This window comes from Notamacropus eugenii, chromosome 2, assembly GCF_028372415.1.
Source record: "Notamacropus eugenii isolate mMacEug1 chromosome 2, mMacEug1.pri_v2, whole genome shotgun sequence".
Classification (NCBI taxonomy): Eukaryota; Metazoa; Chordata; class Mammalia; order Diprotodontia; family Macropodidae; genus Notamacropus; species Notamacropus eugenii.
In genome coordinates, this window is record NC_092873.1 from 368,866,477 (window position 1) to 368,880,251 (window position 13,775).

A 13,775-nucleotide genomic window follows, 5' to 3' on the forward strand; every position below is an offset into this window, starting at 1 on the left:
CCTCTAGGTCCTAATCCTTTGACTGAATCCAAAGTATTCAAGCCAGGCATCATGTTAAGTACTTCACAACTATGTGTTTCTCCCAACAACCCTGGGAGATAAGTGTAAATAATTACTATTCCCTTTGTACACACAAAGACTGATTAGATTCTCTAATTTAGTACCATTACTACCAGTACACTTAAGGACCTAGAAGGTCACATGTGGCCTTGAGGCTGCAAGTTCCCCTCCCATGAACTAGGTAGTAGTTCAACTTTGGTCAAGGACAAACTTGTGCACAATAGTGATCTTTTTCTTTAAGTGCTCAAAGAGAGGGGAAAGTTAGCAGATGGTCACCAGTGGAGTGTAAGCTGATTAAAAGCCACACAAGTTGGAGAAGTGGCTGTCATGCAAGTTGCCTTGGGGTGGTATCTGGAACCACTCTTGCTTAATTAAATCTATAATCCCTTGTGTGCCACAATGTACATACACACACACACACACACACACACACACACACACACACACACACACTTTTATGAACTAAAAAAATATACCTGGTGACAGAAATTCTAGGAAGGGGTGCCTTAACTTTTCTCAGTCACTCAGACCCAAGAGACCTGTTTCGCTTTGTATTGCTGTTTCCACATTTCTCCTACTCAAAATGGAAAAATGAAACTTCAAAAGTTTCATTTCTCCCCATTGAGTAGGAGAGGCCTAAGTTCTCAAAGAACTGCAAAGTTTCACAATACCCTGTCAGTAGGGCTCACCCGGAGGAACCTCACAAAGACTTCCTAAGAGGATTATACCATGTTTTTCACCAACAGTAAGTCATTTACTATTATTATTATTTTCTAGTTTTTTTTTAATATAGTCTAATAATCATATGACAAATAAATGTGATAGTATTCAGATTGAAAAGAGAAAGAAACTTGCTCTGACATCTTCTCTTAGCTTTCTCATATTTAAAAACATTACTAATCAGGTGGTAATAATTTAGTTAAATACCTTTCAAACTCAGCAATTCACAGAAAGTCATTTATTTTATTATTCCTGGCATTTTCATGCTAATCGCCTACCATTGTGCCAGACTTCTTCTATGTCTTGGAATTTGCTTAAGCTTGTTTTTAGTAATACTTTAAAATGTTTAGTTTATAAGTAATTCTCAATTTGTTAACATTCTGTGCCAATCAGAAAAAGTAGTTGTGAAGGGGATAGCATTTTATTCAACTGTATTCCTATGAGGTGTGAACACTACAAAGGCCATCCTTTAACCAAGTCAGGCACTGTGTTAACCACTTCACAGCTATGTGTTTCTTCCAAGAACCGTGGGAAATAGGTGTAAATATTCATTATTCTCTTTGTACATACAAGGACTGACTAGATTCTCTAATTTACTACCATTACAATATTTTCAAACCAATCAATTCTGATTTACAATGACTAGTGGCAATAACTAAACTTTATTAGGCACAAGGTTCCATTATTTTTAGTTGGCTTATACTGAGAAAAAAAATTTCCTGGTGTCACTCCCAATTTCCCATTACTGCTTCTTTCTTTCTTTGAGTTACCCAAAGAGCCAAACCAATTCCTTTAAATTTTTCTAAATTAGTAATCCTTTAGCATGACTATTTAAATCAGAGCAAAATATGCTTCATAAAATACATGTTAATTGATTGATAGATAAACATATTTTGTAGTCTTGTACTGATTGGGGAAGGCAGACCAGCAACAACTGTCAAAGAGGCATTGATTTTTTTTTTTAAATACTAAATCTTTTTTTTTTAATTTCAGTGTGATTAAGACCTTTTCTGAAATCTCCTTTTCAAAAACTCTAAAACCCTTTGCTTTCAAACCCTGAATTTATGATGAAAGTTGCAGACTCCAACTTTCTTTACCCTCCAACTCATCCTTAACTTTTCCCATTTCCTTATGCAACATTTTTCTTTCTTTCTTTTACTTACTTAAGTCCTCTGGTAAACCCCTTTTTGATTCTTTAGTGGTTACAAATGCCAGTTAATACCAATTTCTTTGAGGGCTTTTGGGCAATTAGAATTGGTTACAATCACATAGTTTTCTCTAAGTGATAGGCAAATGGATTCAAAAAACAACTCACTCAGCACAAGTTCCTCATTTTAGGGTGTCATAGATTTTAGCACACAGGATGACTTTGAAAAGGAGATTTTTTTTTTTCTCAAAGTTGACTTCTTTTATGCTAGAAAAGCATTCATCCAGGTGATGATGACTGAAAAGGGGGTACAATATTCCCAGGAGTTTTTCTTTTTGGATCTCCTTCAGGAGGCCATTGGTGGATTCTTTCAATATTTATTTTGCCCTCTGGTTCTAGAATATCAGAGCAACTTTCCTTGATAATTTCATAAAGATGATGTCTAGGCTCTTTTTTTGATCATGGCTTTCAGGTAGTCCCATGATTTTCTTTCCTGGATCTATTTTCCTGGTCAGTTGTTTTCCCAATGAGATATTTTACATTTTCTTCAATTTTTTCATTCTTTCTTGGTTTCTCATTAAGTCATTAGCTTCCACCTGTTCCATTGTAATTTTTAAAGAACTGTTTTTTTCAGTGAGCTTTTGAAAGTCTTTTTCCATTTGGCCAATTCTGCTTTTTAAAGTATTCTTCTCCTCATTGACCTTTTGGACCTCTTTTGCCATTTGGGTTAGTCTATTTTTAAAGGTGTTATTTTCTTTAGCATTTTTTTTTATCTCCTTTAGCAAGTTGTTGACTCACTTTTCATGATTTTCTTGCATTGCTCTCATTTCTCTTCCCAATTTTTCCTCCACCTCTCTTATTTGATTTTCAAAGTCCTTTTTGAACTCTTCCATAGCCTGGGACATTTACTTTTTAGGTTTTGGATGCAAAAGCCTTGACTTTTAGGTGTTCCTCTGATGGTAAACTTTGCTCTTCCTCATCCTAAAGGGTGAGACAGAATACCTGTTCCCCAGAAAGTAACCTTCTATAGTCTAACTTTTTTTTCCCTCTTTTGGGCATTTTCGAAAACAACTACTTGCCTTTCGGGTCCTTTTTCAAGAGTACAGTATACTCTGGGGACCTGTAAGTTCTCAGTTCCTCCCAGCTGGCACAATCAAGGGAGAAGAGTTTACTCCTCTCTTGGCCTGCATTCTTGCCCGTGAGCAATCACAAACACTCTTTTCTGCCCAGGATTTGCAAGTAGGGTTCCCTCTCCACCATCTTCACCAGCTCCACCATGCCAGAGCTCCTCCTCACGCCAGGACCACCACTCAGGGCTGAGATCCACATCAGCTGCTCAATTCCCCCACAATCTTAAAGCCAAGGGCTCCAAAAGAGGACACTGCTGCAGTGACTTCTGCTGCCCTGGGCCGGGGCTTGCACCAAACCCATGCCCCCCTCTCATCCAGGTGAAAAAACTTTCTTACTCACCTTTGAAACTGTCTTTGGCCTTTGTGGGTTGAGAAACCTGGGAACCATAGAATCCTTGATTCCATGCCCTAAAGCCTGCTCTAATCCTGTCAGAGTTGTGCTACATGGCCAAGGCTGGGCTGGACTCCACTCTGAGTCTAGTGTGATAGACCTTTCCTGTCAGCCTTCCAGGCTGCCTTGGGCTATGAATCTCTTTCACTCTGTCATTTTTTGGCTTCTGCTGCTCTAGAATTTGTTTAGAGTCATTTTTACAGGTGTTTTATGGGCTATGGAGTAGAGCTAGAGCAGGTCCATCCTTCTACTCTGCTATCTCAGCTCTGCCCCTGGTTTTAGCATTTTTAAAAGGTTGAAAAAAATCAAAAGAAGAATAATATTTTGAAACGTGAAAACTTACATAAAATTCAAATTTTCATATCCACAACTAAAGTTTTATTGGGACATATCTACCCATATTAATTTAATGTTGTCTCTGACTACTTGTAAGCTACAACAGCAAAGCTGAGAAGTTCCAATAGCAAGCGGCACTCTCATCTTTTTGTACCACTGCTCAGTACATTACAAATTCAGCAATGTAGTTATAACTCAGAATCATTTTGAGTGCCATGTTAAAAAACATCTTATGCTTTTTTTTATTATTAATGTATTCCCATCACATCAAAACAAGAAAAGAAGAGAAAAAAACGTTTTGTTACAGTATTTTGAGTTGAGGGCTGAGATAGAAATTTTTCTGAATGAAAAGAGCTGCCCTCAACCATTATTATCAAACACTGAATGGCTTTGGAAAGTAGCTTTGATATTGTTGATATTGTTTCTTAGTGAATTCAACCTAAAATCACAAGTCAAAGCAACACTTCTATGTGAAACTTATACTGTGGTAAAGTCAATTCTAGGACAATTAATATTGTTTGAATTCACAAGTAATGTCAAGCTGCTCTATACACTTCTCATAATCTCAAAAGTTAAAACAAAAAATAAGATCTCCATTCCCACACAAATTTGCATTTGATATATTTTCTGAGCCCAAACTGCAGTTCCGCTAGTGCTTTTTGGACCTCTATATAAGTATGAAAGAAATGTCCATATTTCAAAATCCGTTTAACTGGGCAACTGAGGAGCCTCCACCTAACCTTCAACTGGAAGTGATTAATTTGCAATGTAATGACATGTTAAAAGGCAAATATCAAGAGAAAAAACAAATAGAATTCTATAAATGCCTTCCAAGCAATGAATATCAACAAATTAAAACCATATATTCATGGAATGATATTAATATTTGTCAGTTTTTATCTAAGTGAAAAGTCATTTTCAAAGATCAAATATATAAAATCTCATTAAAAATCAGCATTGACAGATGAATATTTGTAATCAATTTTGAGGATAGGGAGCACTAATTTTGAACCCCAATTAAATGAAATTTTATCCCCTCCAAAAAGGATACCATTCTCATTAGTGTACTATATTCATATAGTATAGCTTTACAAAAAAAATTATACTCAGTTATTATTATTATTATATTTTGAATTTCATCAATAAAAATTTTTGGAAATTTGTTTTCTTTCTTGTTATATAAGTATCTACATATTATCTTCAATTTTGCTTCTTGGCCTGCAAAGCCCTAAATATTTGCTATCTGGCCCTTTACAGAAAATGTTTGCTAACTCTGTCCCAGAAAAGCTCTAAGACTCTTAAACTGTAGAACAATTGCCTATCTATATTATTACAAGATATTTCCTCACCAGGAGTTTCCTACACCAATAAAATCACAGGTTTGGGGGTGGGGTGGGTGGGAAAAATCAGTGTCTTATTTCTTTTAAACCTTTCCCTAGGCACCTCATATATGCTTTGAATTTATGCTTACTTACTAGTTAAGTCTTTATCTTTACAAGACCATCATCAATGCAAACCACATCCTTTACCCCATCCTGGGAGAACAAAGCCAAAACAACTAGCAAAAAACCCTACCCATGAGAGATGTGCTATATTTCATTTCTAGAGTATATATGTTTTGGGGCAATTAGATGGCACAGTGGATAGAATGCTGGACCTGGAGTCAGGAAATCATCTTCTTGAGTTCAAATCTGGCCTGAGACACTTACTAGCTGTATAACGCTGGGCAAGTCACTTAATCCTGTTTGCCTCAGTTTTCTCATCTGTCAAACAAGCTGGAGAAGAAAATGGCAAACCACTCCAGTATCTTTCCCAAGAAAACCCCAATTAGAGTCATGAAGAGTTGGATAGGACTTAAAAAAGATTAAAAAATGCATATAATTTCTTAGCAGTCTCTCTCTCCTCCTCCCTGTTCTCTCTTCTATCCTCTCTCCTTCCTCCCCAAACCAGGACAAAGGAGGAAAAGGGGCTAAAAACCACAAGAGAAGCAAGACTTGCAGAAATGGAAAGAAATTACTTTAGCTTCAAGACTCGAGGAAAGTAGGTAACTTCTCCCCATCACCCATTTCAACAACTATTCTGCTCCTCTAAGTACTCCATGAAGAAAGAACTTAGGAGACCTGAGTAGGAGTCCTATCCCTGCTACTTATTACTGTGTGTGGATTTGAGGAAGACACTCACACTACCTGGGCTTCGGTTAAAAATATTAGTAACCTTGGAGATGGGTACTTTTAATACATTGGTGGAGTTGGAAGATAGAGTGAAAGGTAAAGTTTTCCAAACTTTATGTAATGACACCTTCCTCTTCTATCCCATCTTGTTTTGACTCATACTTTATTCAAATAAAATTAAGAATTTATTACCACTTTTATAACACATAAATAATTTTAATATAACAATAAAAGTAGCATACATGTAATGTCTGGAGGCAATCACCCACCTGTAGACTGGATATCCCAATGGGACAGCTTACCTGAGATTCATGGTTCTTTATGAATTTGATGATCTTACATTGGTTTATTGAACATACTCCATTTAAAAAATCCACTAAATATTTTAGTTTCAGGGAGGAAATTTTCATTATTCAATAAATTTTCTTGATCTTTATTATTATCACCAAGAAAAATGGCAATTCTTCCAACTCAAACACTCACCTATGTCTTTTGGAATGAGAAAACCTGAGTGGTTTACAATAACATAGTTGTTGTACCTCTCTGGGACACCCTGCCATCCACATTTAAACTAGCAGGTTGAGTCCTCAAGGACTCTGTGAGTCCACACTCCTAATACCACAATTCACAAGTTCCCACCATACATTTACCTTTACTTCTAGTCTCTGCTAAAATTCTACCTTCCAGAAGAAAACTTCCTCAGTCCCTCTTAAGACCAGTACCTTTCCTCCAAGTTTGCCTCCCATTTACACTGTATATATTTTGTACATACGTAGTAGTTTGTATACTGTCTTCCCGAAAAGATTATAAGTTCCTTGAGCATAGATTATTTTTACCTTTGCATCTCCACTGATTAGCCTAGTGCCTGGCACATAATAAGTCCTTAACAGTAGAAGGCCCAGGTGCATCATTTGATATGAAAATTTTATTATAATTTTGCTTTGAAATTATTTTCACCCTATCTCTATTTTTTTTTTTTTGCCTTATAGATTTTTAAGGAATGTGCTGCATCAATTCACTCAGCTTGGTCCTTCACAGTATCCTTAGACTTGGATCCTTCTTAACAAATGCTTGTTGATGTGAGTCTAGTCAGCCATCATAAACAATTTGCTCAAGATAAATGCATTTACTGAAATGGTGTAACAGTTACAGCATTTCATAAACCTGGAGAACATTTCCTACAAATACTCAAAGTATCAGAGGGAAGAGGAGATAGCCACAGAGTTCATAAGTAGAGAAGTACACACAAAGGGAACATGGGTCATCAAGATACATTCAAAGGGGTGAGTGTAGTTGGGGTAGGGGGACCACTGATGATTGATGTCCTCTAATTCCTTCTGCTAATCTTGGTCTCCCAGGCTCTGGCAGAATCTGATTCATTACCTGATCTGATCTGATCTGATTGATTACCACTGGCTTTGGGCTAGGCTAACATCTTGCTTGCTCTAGGGTACTATGATGCATTTCTAGGTAGTCCAATAATTTTTATTTTATTTCTCCTGGAACTATTTGCCAGGTTAGTGGTTTTTCCAGTGAGATATTTCACATTGTCTTCTATTTTTTAATTCTTTTGGTTCTGTTTTCTAATTTCTTGATTTCTCATGAAGTCATTAGCTTCCATTTGCTCCATTCTAATTTTTAAGGAATTATTTTCTTCAGTGAGCTTTTGGACTTCTTTTTCCATTTGGCCAATTCTGCTTTTTAAGGCATTATTCTCCATATTGACTTTTTGGACCTCTTTTGCCATTTGGGTTAGTCTATTTTTTAAGGCGTTATTTTCTTAAGTATTTTGGGTCTTCTTTAGCAAGCTATTGACTCATTTTTCATGATTTTCTTGCATTGCTGTCATTTTTCTTCCCAATTTTTCCTCCACTTCTCTTCCTTGATTTTCAAAATCCTTTTTGAGCTCTTTCATGGCCTATGACCAATTCATATTTTTCTTGGAGGCTTTTGATGTAGAAGTTTTGACTTTGCCATCTTCTGGTTGTATGTTTTCATCTTGTCACCAAAGTAAGATTCTATAGTCTGAGTTTTTTGTTTTGGTTTTTTTTACACTGTTTGCTCATCTTCCCAGCCAAATACTTCACTTTTTAACTCTTTTTCAAAGTAGGATTCTGCTCCTAGTGGGGGTAGAGGTGGTTGTACTGTCTCAGGACACAAAGTAGGGCTATAGGGAGAAGTCACAACCAGTCCTGCTGAATGTCTAAGGTCAATTTAATCAAGGTCCTTTTTGGGGTATGGTTCATTTTTCAATCATGCCCAAGGACTGAGAGTACCAAGCAGAATGAAGACTGTAGGTTATGTCTAACACCTCAGCAACTCCCTGAGTGACCTGAGAAGTGAATGCTGATCCATTAGCTCTTTGTAAGGATCAAGGGAGACCAAATCTGGGAATGATCTTGTTCAAAAGTACCTTAGTCACTTCTATGACCTTTTCAGTGTTGCAAGGGAATGCTTCTGCCCAGTTTATAAAGGTGTCTATTGGCACCAAGAGAAGCTTAAAGATTCTGCCAGGTGACTTACATGTAAAATGTAGTTACAATTCTCACCTGGAAAGGTCCCTTGATTTTGGACAGGGGTAAGAAGAGATGAGGGTCTTACTGCTCCTTCAGGGTTACTTTGGGCACATACAGAGCAAGCCTGCAAACCTGCCTAATTGTCTCTAGCATTTTAGATTCAGTAATACAATCACTGGATTATAAAGTGCATGCTTTTCCTAGATGTGTAACCTGGTGGAGGCCAAAAAGGAGTTTCCACATTCCAGATTCTGGAATTTCTAAGTGACCAGAGGGTGACTTATACCAATGAGAAAGGGAGAGTTCAAATTCATTAGCCTGATATTGTTGTTGTTCCTTAAGAATACATTGAGGAGTGAAAGTGGGGGTGACCTGAGGTATCAGATGTGTCATCAAAGCCAATTCCCAAGCAGCAGCTTGAGTAGCCTTACCTGCCTGTCAGTTTCCCACAGCCTGTTCAGATTCCCTCTTCTGTGGGGCAATATAGGACAACCACCTCCTTAGGAGAGTATGGTTCCTGAAGAAAGTGCAGAATTACTCCCATGTTTAACATGGGAGTTCTTTGTGGTCAAGAATCCCCGCTTCTTTCAAACAGCACCATGGGCATATAAAACATGGAAGGCATTTGTCTATAAAAGATGTTTGTCATTCTATAAAGATGTTTACCCCCTTTGTTTTCCCCTAATTTCAAGGCTCTGGTAAGTGCTAAGAGCTCAGCCTTCTATGCAGAAGTTCCTGAAGGAAGGGACGTAGATTCTATAGTGCCTTGTAGGCTGAGTATTACATAACCAGTTCTTTTCACCTCTCCTTCCACAAAGCTAGAACCATCCATGTACCATTCCTCGTCAAGATTAACAAAGGGGGAATCCCTTAGTGTCACTGAGAAAATTAACAATCTTACCTGCAACATCAACCTTCACCCTAGGTTCCATCATAGAGATGTTGAAGGAGGCAGCTTGGCTTTCCCCAGTTACCTGACATTCCAGGTCTTGAGGACCCTGGAGTACAGAGTTGAGGGACTGAGGCTCAATCTCCAATGCTGCTACAGGGACAATCTTGCTTCTAGTGATCTTCCTGGTGGCAAAGAGGGTCAGGTGGCTGACATTTAGAATTACCCTTTATAGGGTATTGTCTTGACCAGTGACTGGGTTGTTTCTTTTTTCATAGTGGAAGTAGTTACCACTGGATCCCCCTGGTGTGGAAGTGGCTGTGGCAAGCAGCTGAGCTTGTTCTTGATTCCTGGCTCAAGCCCTACAATCCTTCTTATCTGCCTGTGCTTTGTCCCTATTATTAAAGGCCTTAAAAGCAGTCTCTATGAGCTCCTTCAAGGGGATTGAGAGCCCTGTTCTCATTTCTGAAGCTTTCAGCAGATATCTGAAATCAATTGAGAAATAAAATGCATACTTAAGACTATGGCTCCTGAAGAAGATTCAGGATTCAAGTCAGTATACTTTCTTAAAGCTTCTCCCAACCTCTTTCTAAAAAGAGCAGGGTTCTTGTCTGGTCCTTACATAATTTCTCTTAATTTTGGTTAGGTCAGACACTGAAAAAAGAACATGAACTTAGATGTTGCCTCCTCTCAAATCAGGAACTTCTCTTAGAGGGAGTATTTTAACAGACTGAAGGGGAGTTGGGGCTGGGGGCGCTAAAAAGGAGGTTCCCTGTCTGATATATGAGGGACTTAGTATTGGGTGGATGGGAAGGAGTATGAGGGAAGCTAAGGGACTCAGAGAAGCCCCTTTAGGGTCTAGGTGGGGGGGGGGAGGCAAACTGGGATAACACTTTGGAATAAAAAGAACTGGAGGTTTTAAAGGTAGTCAGTAGAGATTTAAATTAAATCCTATACGTGATTGGATCATCTAGATTGTGGAGTTCGATGCCTCTTCAGATTGGTGGAGGTCAGGACCAAATTGAAAGCACATGAGAAGCATTTTGCAAGATTTTCCCTCCCTCTGGCAAAAAGATCTAACTGCAGGATAGTATTATACTCTAGATTATATTGTGGCCAGACGGTATTACAGAAAAAGATGAGACACTCTCTCTTAAGGTCCCCCTTTCCAAATTTGTCCCAATGCCTTAAGAGATGATGGAGGGGAGAGTAAATAGTCTGTCACATGTCCAAGATCCCACAGATCTTGGCAAGATCACTTGCCATTTCTTCAGCATCCTGAAGAGGAGGAGAATGAGAGAAGGCTAAATGAGAGGTGTCTTCCTCAAGAAACGAAGAATCATCTTGCCTGACTGCCTAAAAGTCAGAGAGACCCACAGCGCCACTCTGAGCAATCTAGACAGCTTGAGGGGTCCAACCACAGGATACAGACAAAGGAGAGGACAGGGAGAAAGACAAACACCTACCTGCTGGCTCTTCATTTTGGTGCTGAAACTCAGGACAACTCTCAGACTGGTCCTGAGTTTCAGCACCAAAATGAAGAGAATGATGAGGTTCAGTAGTTGGATCATCCAGAAAGAGTTCAAGAGGCAGATATTCTCATAGTCATGAGGGTATTATTCATGCAAAAGTGATGGGCTAGTCCTTAGGAGCACCAGCAGATTGGAGAAGGACAGGGCCTTGCTTTTATACACAAATCTTGGGCACTTAACCAGGAGTGGGGTATGCTCCTGTGGGGGCAATTAATCACAGGAAAAAGGAAACAGCTGTGTTAGGTACTTTTAACCACAGGGAAGGGGAGGCAGGCAGATTTAGATTTAGGCAAGGCTCTCATTGTTGCTGTCAGCCTCATCACCCACCTCAAAAGAGATCTCCCCCAAAGTTTGACTGACAGATGGGGTGTGCAGAGACAAAAAGCATAGGGGTTTCTATCTAGGACTTCAAGTTTTGTCTCAACCCCACATTACTCTCTCATTCCCTCCCTCCTCCATTCCCTTATTAGTTTTGATGGTATACATATATACACAAACACTCATACACACACACACACACACACACACACACACATATATATATATACATACATGCACAAACATGCTAGAGAGACATTGTGACTTTGTGCCTAGAGGACCAGCCTTTACACCAAGGAAGAATTGGGTTCAAGTCCCAGCTCTGACACATATTAACTAGGTGACTCTGGACAAATTTGTATCTCTTCATGTTCTAGGTGACACTTCTTCCCCTGTTTCTCTGTATCCCAAAGGTATAGCAGGTATTTAATAAATACTTATTGACATGACACTATAAATAGTAGAGAATGGGTTGCCTTATAAGGATAAAGGGAGTTTCCTTACCACGTAGTTCTCTTTGTCAGCAATCCACTCCCCCATATGTAGAAAATAGGATCCTGAATCCAGAGCTGGAATGCACTTAGTCCAATCTTTTCTTTTAGAGATTTATTTAGACAATTTTTAGATTATTTTAGAGATATTTAGGAAACCAAGGCTCAGATTAGTCACTTGACAGTGTCAGAAAGGGTTGGAGGGGATCTGAAATCACAGCCCTCTGATGCCCAAGCTAGTGTTCTCTCCAGTGTAACATAGCTAGCTGCCTCCTACTCCATCAAGGCAGGGAAGAAGTCCTTTCTTGGATAGATTTCTGCATACATATGCCCAGGAAAAGACATGAGAAAAGGATGAAAAATGGACTGAAGCAAAGATACCCCTTTCCCAGTTTAAATGGGCTGCCTAGAAACAAAACCAGCAGTATTAGAAGTAAGGGAGAAGTCTGAACTACACAGTGAGGTGTTCTGGTTCTGGAGTCAGAGAAGTTTTAATCCTGACTTTGCCACACACAACCTGTATGCCATTGAGTGAATGGCTTCACCTCTCTGGTACCAAGTTTCCTCTGGGTAAAATGAGGAAGCTGGATGAGGTGGTTTATTCTAAGTGTACCTCCAGTTCTAAATCACAGGTGTAACTTGAGTGACGAGGGAGGAGGTTTGGGATGGCAAATGAGTACAAGACTGGGAAAGGCCCTGCTGGCCCAGGGTGGAAAAGACTGTCAGGGATTGGCTGGGGTCTCCAGATTCCACTTTGTAGCAATTCACAGAACAACTGAGTGAAGCCATCTCTTCCTTTCCTTAACTTCCCATTAGTAGATGGAACTCTGCCATTAGGGTTGGTATCTTGTGCTGAGGAGAGGTTGTCCTAATCATTCTTCCTCCAATCCATGAAAGCATAGTAAAAACCTCCCTCTTTAGTTCAAGAGAAATATTAAGGAATAATACTTCTCCAACCTAAAAGTCTTCCAGACTTTTCCCTTTAAGAAAGTAGATGGAACAAAAGTTAAAGGACTGGATTAAGTGAGAGTTAAATTTAACTTAGGTTGAAATAAGAACCTAGCATCCCCCTGACCTGCAATGAATGGCACTGCACCTAAGGGCAGCGTCCTCTTTTCCATTCGTGATTAAGGTATAGATGGAGGCTGGGAGGGAGAGGAGGGGGAAGTAGGAAGTAATCTTTTTCAATCCTTGAAAGGAAGGGTCCATGAAGGAAGTGAGTAGTGACTAGGGTGGTCCAGAGATGCTCTAAATAACTAAGATATTTGTTATTAATAATCATTTTTCACAGAATATCACTTGACACATAGTAGGTGTTTAATAAATTTGTGGCAAACAAAAGGAGAACTACTGTTTTGACAGGATTAAAACTCCTCCCATCTTTGAGTGATAGCAGAACCAGGCTTCTGATCGAGTCAAAGGTCAGAAGCTTGTCCACATGCTTAAGGAGCTATTTGAAGGGAAAACTATGAGAGGAGATCGTGAAGTGGGAGGTTCGAGAGGCTGCATCTAGCTGATGGAAAGCAAGGGGGGAAATTCAAATTGGGAACAATATAAAAAGCTTGCATTTGTCTAAGCAAGCATCCTCTCCATTAGGGAGAGACCTGTTCACTAGGAACATAGAATAATTGGCTAAAATAAAATGAGTGTTTTCCTGGTTTCACTGTAAGTATTGTTCTTTGTTTAGAATGAGCACCTTTCTCACAATTTGGGGGCTTGTCTGGGTTTGAGAACATCTGGAACAGGATGTGCTGGAGGATGAGGTAGACATGTCCCATTAATTTTAAATGGATCTCATGCTTCCACACTTTCACTTCCAGACTGTTAAGAATCTCAGGACCAGATTAATTAAAGAGGCCACTGCAAAGAAAAGAAAAAAGTAAGGCAAGAAAGAGAGTAGATACCTGGGACAGAAAGGAAAAGGAAAAAAAGGAAGGGAAGTAGGTACCTGGCACAGGAAGAAAAAGAAAAAGGTACATGAGTGGAACAGTCTGTCTGAAGTCTCAGAAGGAAGATAGGATGGGGAATAAAGAAAATAAGGCTACAGAAGAAGGGATGGATTCCCCTGTAAAGG

General features: G+C 39.1%; 1 protein-coding gene across 1 annotated transcript in view; it reads left to right on the forward strand.

The window, feature by feature from the left end:
• Positions 1–738: 738 nt before the first annotated feature.
• Positions 739–13,775, forward strand: part of LOC140528704 (nuclear envelope pore membrane protein POM 121-like) — a 49,075-nt gene continuing 36,038 nt past the window's right edge. The window contains exon 1 of the mRNA XM_072646774.1: positions 739–805. Within this exon, the coding sequence (XP_072502875.1) occupies positions 790–805 (16 nt within the window). The 5' untranslated portion in view covers positions 739–789. The remainder of the gene's footprint in view (positions 806–13,775) is intronic.